This window comes from Acyrthosiphon pisum, chromosome A1 (genome assembly GCF_005508785.2).
Source record: "Acyrthosiphon pisum isolate AL4f chromosome A1, pea_aphid_22Mar2018_4r6ur, whole genome shotgun sequence".
Classification (NCBI taxonomy): domain Eukaryota; kingdom Metazoa; phylum Arthropoda; class Insecta; order Hemiptera; family Aphididae; genus Acyrthosiphon; species Acyrthosiphon pisum.
Genome location: NC_042494.1, coordinates 70,670,528 through 70,683,451, shown reverse-complemented (window position 1 = coordinate 70,683,451; position 12,924 = coordinate 70,670,528). Strand labels below are relative to the sequence as shown.

Here is a 12,924-nt window from a genome sequence, read left to right as displayed (position 1 = left end):
CAGTGGCATGGCGAAGTGAATTATTTTATCGGGCAATTTATTTTTTGAATGACCTACCTGGTAAGGTACCACCCCTTGACTACTTAATATAATACTTATTGTTTAAGTTATTATTTATTCTTATTAAATATCATCTTCAGATGAATTTAAACATGTACTACAATTTCTCACTATGGTGAGTACTGGATTTATAAATCCAGTACTCATCCAACCGGCACCCCTTTAAAACTATCGGGAAACTGTCCTTTAAAATCACGGTCAACACGCCACTGCTATATACCCAGTCTATAATTTAGTTTTGGGTTGAAAAAAAATTAAGCACGCTAGCGTTGTGTAAACAAATTAACTTTTTTTTCGACTTAATAAAAAGTTAACAAAAAGTGTGTATTAACTTTTAACTTAACTAAGTTAACCTTTAGTTAAATTAACTTTTAACTTTTTATTATTGGTGTATATTAATTTAACTTAACTGAATTAAAAAAAATCATTAATTTGCCCAGCTTTGATAAGTAATCTCTCAATTATTATAGTATTGGGATTATTTTATTAAAAACTAAATTATATTCTTAAGCTTATCATTAGACATTATAATAACTAATAAGTGAACCACTACAATATATTATACGCTTATATTATTATTTTTGTTACATACACAAATGACTTAGTTTTAAAAACAAATTATATAAGTTTCTGATAATGATAAGTAAACATAAATACATTATGTTATAATTACTGTTAAGGGGGCTGAAGCGTAATCAATTCTAAGGAGAAAAAACTAGGCATTTTATATTTCTGTTTATCTGGGTCTTGTGTATGTGTTGAATGTAAATGAACATTAGTGTACATAATTCGTAGTACTGATCACGTTTTATAGGGGCATCATAGTGATCGGGATGTACGTCTGTAATTTTACCTACGCGCATGCACATGTCACCATATATTATATATAATATATGCATATATTGCTTTATAAAATGACAAACATTTTTTTTCAAAAAATACTACTTTTGACTTCAATCACTACACTCAGTAGGATGTTCTGATTTTAATTTTGAAAGCAGATTTGAATTCTCCTCTAAATTTACTATGCTCTAACTGTCGTACATTTTTCATATTCTATATCAATGTATTTAAATTTGAATTATGAATATGATCTATTTTTACTCTTTTTGATAGTAAATTTCTAAGTAAAAAAAAATAAAAATCAGAAAAATGAAATTGTCAAAGCATAGATAATTTAGTGACAAATTCAAATTTGCTTTCAAAATTAATATCGGAACATTATATTGGGCGTAGTGATTGAAGTCGTGAGCTATGTTTTCGACTGAAAATAAATCATGCACCAGCCCCCTTAAGTATAATACAAGTATTCCCTCTAGTGCTCACATCGAGAGACTTTTTAGTGCAGGAGGCCAATTATTCGATGAAAGGCGTGGGTCTATGTCTGATGATAACTTTGAAATGTCACTTTTGTTAAAAGCTTTATTTTGAATAAAATATACTAGAATTTAGTCATATACCTAGATTATATTATGTATCATTAATTAATATTAATATTTTAAGTTGTCATACTGTTATGTATATTTTTTATTTTGTTTCACCCTCTGGCCTCTATGTTCTAATAACTGATAAATGATATACCAATTTTTTTTTTTATTATTATTATTATTATTATTATTATTTATTTACAAACAAACAGTGAATAAGAACAATAAAGCGATATACATTTGTTTGACACCTTCTTTAAGCAATTGCTTGTGTTGAAGGTGGTGAGTTCATAATATCTTAATATCTAAAGTTTACACCGATCAGTTCTAATATTAAATTATTATTAATAGGAGTTAAAATAAAAAAAAAAATAAAAAAAAAAAAAAACAAAACAAAATGTAAATATAGTAATCGAATTGAAATTATTACTTACCTAATTAGAACATTTCGATCAAATTACTAGGTGTTTAATTCAATTTTTCAGCTTTAATCAATAATTTAAGTTAGATAACTTATTATATACATTTCAACAAAAAGGTTTTTTAATCTAAAAAAAAAACTAACTTCTAACTTCTACTCTAACTTAAGTTACTATTTTCACCAAACTAACTTCTAACTAACTAAGTTAGAAATTTGGACAATTTCAGAAACTAACTTATATTCTAACTTAGTTAGTTTTTTTTATTAAAGTAACTTAACTTCAAATAGTTGAAAAAATTGACTAACTTGCCCAGCCTTGGTTATTAGTTATATTGTTAACAAGTACCTAAGTACCTATAACGTAAAATCATGTAGATTTTCTTTTATATTCCGATTTATTTTGATACGCGGACAGTGGCGTAATTAGGAATTCGGTTGGGGGGGGGGGGGGGATATACGTTTTTAGCAAACATGAATGGTCATTATCAATACTTTGATCAAAATGTTAGCAGTAAAAATAAAGTCCCCTAATTTCGCCCCTGTACGCTGACAATTTGGCTCAATTGTGTCGCAAAAAGGTGTAATATGCTCAATCGTGTCCCAGCCTCCTGGACGCAATTCGTTCAAAAAGGTTCGTTTACCTGTTTTGCGCCCAAAATGTTCAACAATATTCTTATGACCTAAGCGTGACAGATTTTATATTTTATATTTTATGTATACAACGTTTAATTTGTATTATACCTACGACCTACCTAACTATTATGTGTTTTTGTATTTTAGAGCGGACTAGGGGAGAAATTAATGTATTGATTTTACAATGATGTGTATGAATGTATGATTCTCGTATAACGATTTTCTTTTCTTGTTGTTATTCAACAACTATTAATCGTAGGTATTTAAAATGTCCATCAAATGTTTAAACTATCATTTTTTATATAATATAAAATTTTCCAAATATTTCGACTCGTTTTCAGAGATTTATAGACATTAGAATTATGAAATGTTTTTAGTTCGGTATTCTATATAAATGTCAATAAAATTGTATTCGTTGGGTCAAAAAGCTTAAAAATAATACAAAGTTCCCCACGGATGTGACCAAATATCCGCCTATGAATATGTCCTATATTTTGCGAATACTGATTGGCAGCTAGAGTACCATGGCTTATTGTCATAAATGTGGTTAGGTATCTATATCATTTTAAAATATTTAAAATTGGTTTTTATTTTTGAATAACACTAGTATAATATTATCATTGTACATTTGTACCATTGGTACCTAATCATCATTTTTTGGCCTTTGCACATGACGAAAAAAGTTTGTTTTGTCACGGCGCGATGGTAACGTCTAACTTGTAACGATCATATCGTACATCGCGTGCGGTGATCACGACTCCGCCATTCCGAGATCCGTGCATCGCGCAGTCGTTCACCTAGACCGCTAAATAATAAATAATAGGTAATAGACTTCGCTTACAGATCTACGATACTTATAATATTTTAATATATTACTTTTCAACCGTTCAATGTGGTTCAATATATTATTATTATTTTGGAGAGGTGCGTGTTCATCACTTCGTCAGTCGTCACCATAGATTAAAGAATAGTCGTCACTGTATGTGGATGCAATCTGAACGTTAACGGTTAACCACACTGTAGTACAATATTAGTAATCACTGGTCGTCGTTATCAGTTCAAACTTCGGTCTTCGATTGCTCTTATCCGAGAAATAAATAAAAATTAAATACACATTTCAAATTGAATTTATCATCCCCCGTAGGAAATTTGTTCGTTTGTAAGCAATACATTTAAACTAGTTTCATTCCGGATTGACTTTGAAACTCGACGTCGACAAGATTCGCCACTTGGAGGAAATTTATTATTTCATAACTTCAAACAACTAATATTAAAAACACCACTGCGATGTCGGACGCTCACGCCACTCCGATGGCCTGGCAGTACGTTTGTTGTTCACTGCCAATCTTAATACCGATGTCAGTTTACGTGCTTAAGAAGTGTTTCAACAACAGATATCGTACACTCAACTCTAAGGTAAACTCTAATGTGTTTTCTATAGGTCTTACGCACCGTAAAATACAAATCTTGAGACTTTGACCTTTAAACGACCCGAGTTTTTCGCTTTGAATGTGTACTTTGAACGCGGGTACCTATAATAGGTTATTTTTCAATCTTCAGGGTATTTGATCTGTATGATTTTTGATCAATGATTTGTAGCTTATGATTATTTCAGAAACATATCAGCCATATATTTCAACAATGTAATACATTTTTTTACTTTCATTATACTTACTAAAGTCACACTTGACATTGTGTGCTCGTATTACTTATGAGAATGAGTTGTATAAATAAAAAACTGAGACAGACTCTTAGTAAAAATTGGTCTTATTTGAATATTTTTTTTTATCATTTAAAATTTGAAAAAAAAAATTCAACTGTATACCTACAGGTACTAGGTACTATTTTGAATCAGATCTAAAGTATTTTAACTAACTATTGATTGATTTAAGAAGGAACTAAGATTTGGTGTTTTCAGTTTTGTTTTCCTACGAATCTTTGGCATGCTGTCATATAACTATAAGTTGATGATTGTTAGAGTAGGGATATTTCACATTTCTGATTACTAGTAACTCCAATGGAATTTGTCAATAACTTAATCAGATATTCCCCCTTAACTCTAATTATTTTCAGAAATATATTTAATAATCATAAATTATGTTGGTAGGTTGTACTTATTACAGGTGCCAGTTCCGGATTAGGTGAGACATTAGCGCATGAGTTTTATTCCCATGGCTGTGCACTAATTTTAACAGGACGTAGCAGCAACGAATTAGAACGAGTCAAAAATGATTTATTAAGCCGAAGTGATGTAATTGAAAAGTTTGATTGTTTTAACATTTCCTATTTTCTAGTTTAATTATTCTTATAGATTAAGAATGTAAACAAACCATGTATTCTCGTCTTGGATCTTATTGACCAATCAACAATAGAAGTAGTTAGTCAAAAAGTTTTAGGAGTTTTTGGTCGCGTAGATATTCTCATCAACAATGCTGGCATCAGCTATAGAGGTAGAGCCGAGGCAACAATGGCTGAAGTAGATTATAAAGTGATGTTGGTAAACTATTTTGGCCAAGTCGCTTTAACTAAAGGTAAATACAAAAGTATAAATTGATTTTTCTCTATTTGTATTTAATTCAATAACTGTTGTTAATATTTTGTTTTAGCCATATTGCCTAGCATGATTCACCACAAAAGTGGACATATAATAGCAATTAGTAGTGTTCAAGGAAAAATTGCTGTTCCATTTAGGTAATATAATATTATTCAAAATTACATTGCATACTTAGTACTGATTCCCAGCCTTTTAAATTCCGCAATCCATAAACTATAAAAATATAATATAGTATGATAACTTTATTGTACTATTATTGTTTTTTACAATATTATATATATCCATATATTTTGTAGTATTTCAGATTAGTTTAATTACATTAAAATACTTTGTTTTGATATAAAAATGTTCAGTGAGGTAGGCATCATTGATGTATTCAGTTTAAAATAATAATTGATACATTTGTCTTATAAATAATAGTTTTATTTAGAAAGTTATCTCTGTTAAAAATGTCTGAAAAAAAGTACTAAATTCACTTGCCAGTTTATTACAAATCTTCTTTAACTTATTTTTGCTATTCTCATATAATGTCTAAGAAATATAGATAACAAACCTTGGATGTGCTATAAATAGTTCATCTTTTTTTTTGGTATGCAAATGTTTAATTAATTTTATGTATGTATATTATTTTTAGATCAGCTTATACAGCATCTAAACATGCATTACAAGCATTTTTTGATACTCTCAGAGCGGAAATATCACATCATAAGGTAAAAGTAACAGTTGTAAGCCCGGGGTACATCCAAACAAATTTGTCGTTGAATGCATTAACTGGATCTGGATCAAAATATGGTGGTGGGTATTGTTACCAGATAGTAGATATTAATTTTTAATTAAACATGTTTCTTATATACTAACATTATATATATATATGTTGCAGTTATGGATGAATCTACAATGTCTGGATACTCGGCTGAATATGTTGCTCAACGAATAGTGGATGCTGTTGTTAATGATGAACAAGAAGTCATCATTGCTCCATTTTATGCTCGCTTAGCAATTGGTCTACGTTATGTATGGCCACGATTTTATTTTTGGATTATGAAATGTAGGGCTGACCGGCAAGCTAGTCAGAAAATGTAGGATTCAAGGATTCCCCGCCATCAGACGGACGAGCGTCGGCTACAGCCCGTTATCGTCGGCATACGGGAATCTCACATTTGACAAACAGCCAGGTCAGTCAACTAGATTTCTAGAAATTAGCTGTTAATTGTTATTTTTTGAGTACTTATAATTTTGTATTTTTGAATATAAATACCTAGTTGTTAGTGATGCACAGTTTTACATAAATTATTTATTTAATTTGTGTATTTTACATTTGTACAATGTTTACTTGTTAACAACATAATGCCATAATGATATTATTTAGATAAATATAATTGTACAAAACTGCCCTAAAATTAATACCATAATTTTTGAATTATTTAGTTTGATCAATATTAATGTAACAAGTATTTCATAAATACTTACATAAATCTGTTTCTATTTCTAGTTATATTAGATATTTAGTATTATTTAAAAGTAAAGCTTGAAGTAATAATTAATAAAACTATAATAATTTAATGTATTTTCTATGCTATTTGCATGTAATTATGTATGTGTGTCATGGTAATTTATCATTAAAAGAAAAACTAAATATTATGGATGAATGTCAATTTTCATTAATTTAAAATTATAAGTAAACATTTCAAGAAAAAAACGTACAAAATGAATTTCTATTTAATAAAATTCACAATTTAATTTATTTATATCGCACAAATAAATGTAAAATTGTAATTAATTGAAGTTAAATTTAGTTAAATTCCCTATTATATTTCTTTATCGACTTTTAAATCAAATTATTTTTATTACTTTTTAATATTTAAATAAATGTGTACCCATTTTTCTATCAAAATCATTATTTATATAATTATAATTCATAAAATTGCATATGATTTATCTGTCAATAATTTCTGTATTAAATATTTATGAGGTTAGTCATTAATATATATTATTATTTAAAATATTTTGTTTTTACATTAAAATATCTTGCATTGGGAGTTGTGAAATACTTTTATTCAAAATTATATACTATTAATATATTCATTGTACTATTGCTAATGATTGAAGATGTTTAAAATAATTTTTTAAGTAACACATTTTTAGATAATACGTGTTATTCACAAACTAATTGTTTAAGCTTGAAAAATTAATGATAAAAGTGAGCTTTTAATTTTAAACTAAGATAGGGTTAAAACACCATTGGTCTTTAAAATATTTACTGTGCATCACTAACAAATATAGAAAATTGATAACTCTCAGTCAGTGGTGACGCGAGGTTGCTTTTCATGAAATATCGGCTGTGTTGACAAAAAAAAGAGGCGATAAATGGGTATGGGGGGGGGGCACATTTTAGTTAGCTCGATTTGATTAAGAGGACATCTCATTTAATAAGTACGTAACAAGGTGTATATTTGTTCAGTATATTTTCATTTAACTCTGTTAGTTTCAATGTTATAGTGAATTCACCTATTATTAGACTTAGAGGTTACAATATTTTCTGTAGTTTGGTGGTAGTGTATTTTTGTTGTTTTAATTTTGAAGATAATAATGATCATTTTTAAATTGTAGTATTTTACACATTTATAACTCGCTGCAAAATAAAAAATATATAAAAAAAATTCCGAAAAACCACAGAAAATGTTACTAGATTTAGGCTTCATGTTATATAACAGGTAAATTCACTCTTAATACTAAAACTAACGAAGCTAAACGATGGTGTTGTTGCACACTTGTAAACAGAGAACACACATGTTGATGAAATGTCCTGTAAAATTAGTAAAATATGTACATACATTTATATTGCAGACTAAATATTAGGATTTGATACCCTCAATCAAAAAATTTTAAATTTAATATGCATAGATAAATAAAGTTCACGTCGCCACTGTTCATGATCACTGCTACCATTAGTGTAGTAAACATTTTTTTACTATCATATTATTATTATTGTATATCCCTTAAACACTATTACATCATAGGTTAACATAAATTTAAATTTTAAATATTGTTTTAGGTTTAGAGTTTATTAATTACCACCATTTTTTTTCACACAAATTATATTGCAAATAATAAGTTTAATTATATTATAATTTAAGTGATCTCCTTTTTTTTCTCATAAAATTAATTTTTTTTATTGTTGATACATTTTTGTTGCTTAAAATGGTGCTTGTTTGTTACACATTTTGTGTTCTTTTTTTATTACATTTATGACAATATTTATATAAACTTTTACCACGTTTTTGTTTTTTATATAATCAATCACTAATAATTTACATATAAATTTGAATGACAACAGCGTATCGACAATTACATTTTAGAAATCTCATATAGCTCATACATATATTTATAAGTAGTTCTTCTGATTTCTGTCAATTATTTATGTATACTTAATAGTGACTTGTTGATATAGTTAAACCTTAAGTACTGTTAAATATTTTTAGTTATTTTTAGTATAATGTTTCATTAGTCAGTTAATATTAGATTGTAAATTTAAATGATTAAGGAACTATACCATTGTAGACGATAACTCAATGTGTGCATATATTTATGAGGATAAATTTAGATGTTTATTGTTGTTTTTTTTTTTTTAATGAGTATTTGTAGCCTTAAAAAATGTAGATATGTTATAATGGTAAACAAAACAAATGATTGAAACCTACAATGAAAACTAGTGTACATTCCCATATGTAATTTTTACGCTTAACATATCTTAAAAATAGACCCTATGAATTTAATTCTTGTCTAGTTTTAATGTTTTAAAAATATTAATTGACGAACAACTCTCAGATAGAATAAAATAAATTATGTATGTGTATAAATGTAGGTTATTTTATTATGTTTTATTATTGTCCATGTTGCTTATTTTGAAAATATCAAGCACATATATATACATGTAACTTTAAATCGTCCATTGTTCTTAACATCAAACATTCATTGTTTTAGAAAAAGTTTATGTTAGGTGACAAAAGCTACACACACTAAATTTAATTTATATATAGAATGCAATTTATTATGATATACAATTTTTTAATATTGTTTTTCTAAACATTATAATCTTACAACAATAAATCACATACAATATTTTATGTAGATTGTAAAATGTTAAGAAATTTATTTTGTGATATTTTATCAGTCTATTCATAAAACATTCATGTTGATTCATGTCTGTCAAAAAAAAACTCCAGACAATGGAATTCGTAATTTTGTTCAATCATAGAGCTATACAATATGTAGCAATATAATATTGTGAATATACTTCCAAAATGAGTAATATTTAAGTATATAGTATGTTATATTCATAGAATACAACCTAACTTCAATAGATTTTTAAAAATATTACGTTCCGTTTGGCATGCAACGTTCACCCTAAACCATAGAACGTTTATAGGTAGTTTTTAGATATTAGTTGAACCTTTAGAACAACCTTGTATTAGATGGAAATTTAAATTTATTTGTTGCCTTTAAAATGAAACCTAGTTTTCATTTACAAAATACAAGTATTTAAAATATTATTCTGCAATTGAATAAAATCATTTTTTCCTTTCTAAGTTTCTAACTATTACACATTTTAATAATTCATGTTTTTTTTTTAAAAAAGAACAAGCAAGAGATTTTGAACAAAAAAATATAATATTACTATCACATTAATTAACAATAAAAATAAATAAATTATCAATTTATCATGAATATAAAACATTACTTTTTTGTTTTTATTTTAATGGCAAATTTTAGCATGATCTAATATTGTTAGTAACTGTTGAAGTATAGACAATATTTAACATGATCAAATCTGTGTGCTAAATAATTTTACATCTATTTAGATGCCTGAGATATATCCGTTCACTCGTCCATAAACATCAAGTGTATAAAGAAGTTCTTTCCACAATTATAAAGAATTTACTTATTAAACTTATTATATATAATAATAAATTTTAATTATGAAAAAAAATGTTAAAATTTTTTTTTAACTAATAAACAATTTAATGATATTTTATTTAGCAATTAATATTGATAGTAAGTTTTCTAAAAATATAACTTGGCTCAATAATTAAAATATAGGTTAGTTTAAATATCAGGAAAATAGAAAATATACTTTTAATTGTCACTATTATTATTTTATATAAAATGAATAATAAGACTTAATAATTGTCATTACAATATATCTATAACCTAATATTTGTATTTATTTGAATGTTAAACTTTTTAAAAGATGGAAATAGGTATTTAAACTTTTTTTATAAAATTAAATTTTTAAGTTCTTTAATATGTTCCCGCAAAGTAAAGCCAATAATATTTTCAGTGATTAATGAATTTGCATTAAATATTCATAATTCATTAAAAGATGAAATGTATATAGAAAGTTTGTTTAACATGCTTATATACTCTACACCCGAGAAGAAAATCTCTTAGTCACTGGTGTGACATTATCAGGTTCATACAATCATAAGTTTGTAGGTAAATTAAATAAAATCAAGTGAACATATATAAAATATTATTTTAAAATGTGCTGACTGTTCTTGAACCATCACGTTCCCATAAAAATTTGATCTCGATATGAAAGGTTATTTGCAATATTCGTACAGCTTCCAAATACAATATGCAGTTGACACAACTGTTACTGATGTGTGTACAATTTTCCTCTTGGTATCGCTGCCACGCTCTATAACCACTGGCAATGATGGAGTGTTGTCTTCTTTTTGGAGTGATTTCAATCTTGGATCCTTGTGCACCTGATACTTGCAGCATGGATCAAACTGCCACGAGATCATATACAGTCCAGTGCACACAAATGATGCCATACATAAAGGGCCATATACAAATGGCTTAGAAGTCCAAAAATAAGCTAATTGGGAAAAAGAAAACAAAGAAATAATAATATATTAAAAAGCTAATTAATAATATGTATGTTATCAAGTACTGTAAAAATGAATTCGTAATAATTTGTAATTTAATTGTATTTATTTTTTAACATTGATGATTTATAATGGTTATTGATTACACCTCCAACCATAAAACAACATCTAAATTTAATAATTTATTTTTTAAACCTATGTTATATACTTATATGTAAATATATAAATATTATTAACATAGAAAATTGATTTATGAATTGATTAATTACCATATAATGTTGATCTATTAGTTTTAATTAAGATGATACAAATTGATTTCCGATAAAATATTGTTTCTTATATCTCAATTTAAAAATATAAAATTACCATTTCAATTTTGATTTTATGATTAACTGAATCTACAGTAGACAATAATTATTTGAATAGTTGATTTATTTTGGGAAACCACTACTAAATATAATATATAGTTCCAAATTTCCAAACCTGTTCCTGCAGACAAAGCACTAGATATGATAGCTGTTTGAGAAAGAAAATTGCCAACAGTAATCCATCTCACTGTTTCGTCAGCTAGCTGAGTTGGTTCGATAATAATATACTTGTAGCCAGCCTCTAGGGCATTGTCCAGTTCCTGCTCAAACATTTCTTGCGAGTTATCATTGTCGTAGACTTCCCTTATGATAGCAGTATCTTCTTGGTTAATTATTCTACATACAGATAAAATACATCCAGTAAATATTTTAATTATTATAATAAGAGTGTGACGTCTAAGTCATTTATTTATTAAGTGAGCCTGTATAGTTAAAAAAAAATCAACTTATAACAACAATTCAAACTTACTCGTAGGATAACATTTTTTGAACACTTGGTGCTCGTTGAAATGTCCCATTAACCGAGTTTAAGCTCGAGGTTTACGAAACTCTATCATTTGTGATGTCCGAGAACTGCGTCAAAATCAAATTGATTATCTACCGATAACAACGTCTTGTACACTACATTTAATTTTAGTTCTGTATACGCACTATGGTCGTCTTTTATCGGCGGGGACGTGTGTTCGTTGAACAATGTGTCAAACAAAACATTCGCCTCGGTAGAAAAATAAAGAAGAAAGACGGACCGTGAACGTTGCGGACGACATTGAAAAGAAATATTGCACGTTTGATAAGAGACAACTGATATTGTGCGGACCGCGCAAGTACATGGAGGAAAAACTGACGACCGTTCGTGGAAAATGTTATTCCATGAAGAAAACCAGGGATAAAAATATAATCCCGGTAGGTAGGTAGGTATGCGGAGACTGCTGCGGTATACTTAAATCGGTAAAATATTATTACGCGCCAAAGTTTGGTCATTTTCCTTCTTCGTCTGTTTTGCTAGACCTACTGGTGTATTTTATTTTCTCTAAACGTTTTTTTTTTTCGAAATCATTCCGCCAGTCGAGTCTACGTAATAATTAATAATTACACATTAAAGTTATATATAAGTAGTGTGATATTCTACGTAAGAGTGTCGCACAATACCCCGTGTCTTCGACGAGACTATATACACCGACAACATAATATATATTATATAACATATAATATTAAATTATATAAAAATGGAAGCGATTACGATCAAATTAAAAAAAATGTTGCTGTCGCGAAATGTTGTCTTTCAAGTTGGTATATTGTATATTATTTAGATATATAGGTACGCATAGAACACTGATGTGGTGTGGAGAGTTTATAACTTAAAATAAGTGAATAAGTGACTGAAGCCTCCTTTGGATGCTATTTTTAAGATGCTTTAATCGTTAATATTAGTTAATTTGCAAAAAAGTGTAATACTTTGTTCTCTATACCATAAATTGTACGTTAATATCTACAGGCTATAATATTTTGCACTTTTATAATAATTCATTACTTTTTAAAAATACCCACGAATCTTCTTCTTTTTTTT

The 12,924-nt window shown here is 27.5% G+C and overlaps 2 protein-coding genes across 2 annotated transcripts; one reads left to right on the top strand and one right to left on the bottom strand.

Moving 5' to 3' along the window:
* Window positions 1-3,550: 3,550 nt before the first annotated feature.
* LOC100163151 (dehydrogenase/reductase SDR family protein 7-like) lies at window positions 3,551-9,648 on the top strand. The gene is made up of 7 exons (XM_029487450.1): window positions 3,551-3,957; window positions 4,649-4,792; window positions 4,853-5,072; window positions 5,148-5,232; window positions 5,730-5,890; window positions 5,976-6,270; window positions 8,151-9,648. Exons 1-6 carry the CDS (start codon window positions 3,829-3,831, stop codon window positions 6,176-6,178), a joined length of 942 nt encoding a protein of 313 aa, XP_029343310.1. The 5' UTR covers window positions 3,551-3,828; the 3' UTR covers window positions 6,179-6,270; window positions 8,151-9,648.
* A 168-nt stretch (window positions 9,649-9,816) lies between these two features.
* LOC100165232 (transmembrane protein 11, mitochondrial) lies at window positions 9,817-12,138 on the bottom strand. The gene is made up of 3 exons (XM_001950154.5): window positions 11,827-12,138; window positions 11,473-11,693; window positions 9,817-10,979 (listed from the first exon to the last, which is right to left on the bottom strand). Exons 1-3 carry the CDS (start codon window positions 11,838-11,840, stop codon window positions 10,699-10,701), a joined length of 516 nt encoding a protein of 171 aa, XP_001950189.1. The 5' UTR covers window positions 11,841-12,138; the 3' UTR covers window positions 9,817-10,698.
* Between the last annotated feature and the right edge of the window lie 786 nt (window positions 12,139-12,924).

Coding starts and splice junctions, on each gene's coding strand:
- LOC100163151 (XM_029487450.1), top strand. CDS start 3,829: ATGTCGGACGCTCACGCCACTCCGATGGCCTGGCAGTACGTTTGTTGT. Junction 5,073..5,147: donor CCAAGTCGCTTTAACTAAAG/GTAAATACAAAA, acceptor ATTTTGTTTTAG/CCATATTGCCTAGCATGATT. Junction 5,891..5,975: donor ATCTGGATCAAAATATGGTG/GTGGGTATTGTT, acceptor TATATGTTGCAG/TTATGGATGAATCTACAATG.
- LOC100165232 (XM_001950154.5), bottom strand. Junction 10,980..11,472: donor TGCTTTGTCTGCAGGAACAG/GTTTGGAAATTT, acceptor TTTCCCAATTAG/CTTATTTTTGGACTTCTAAG.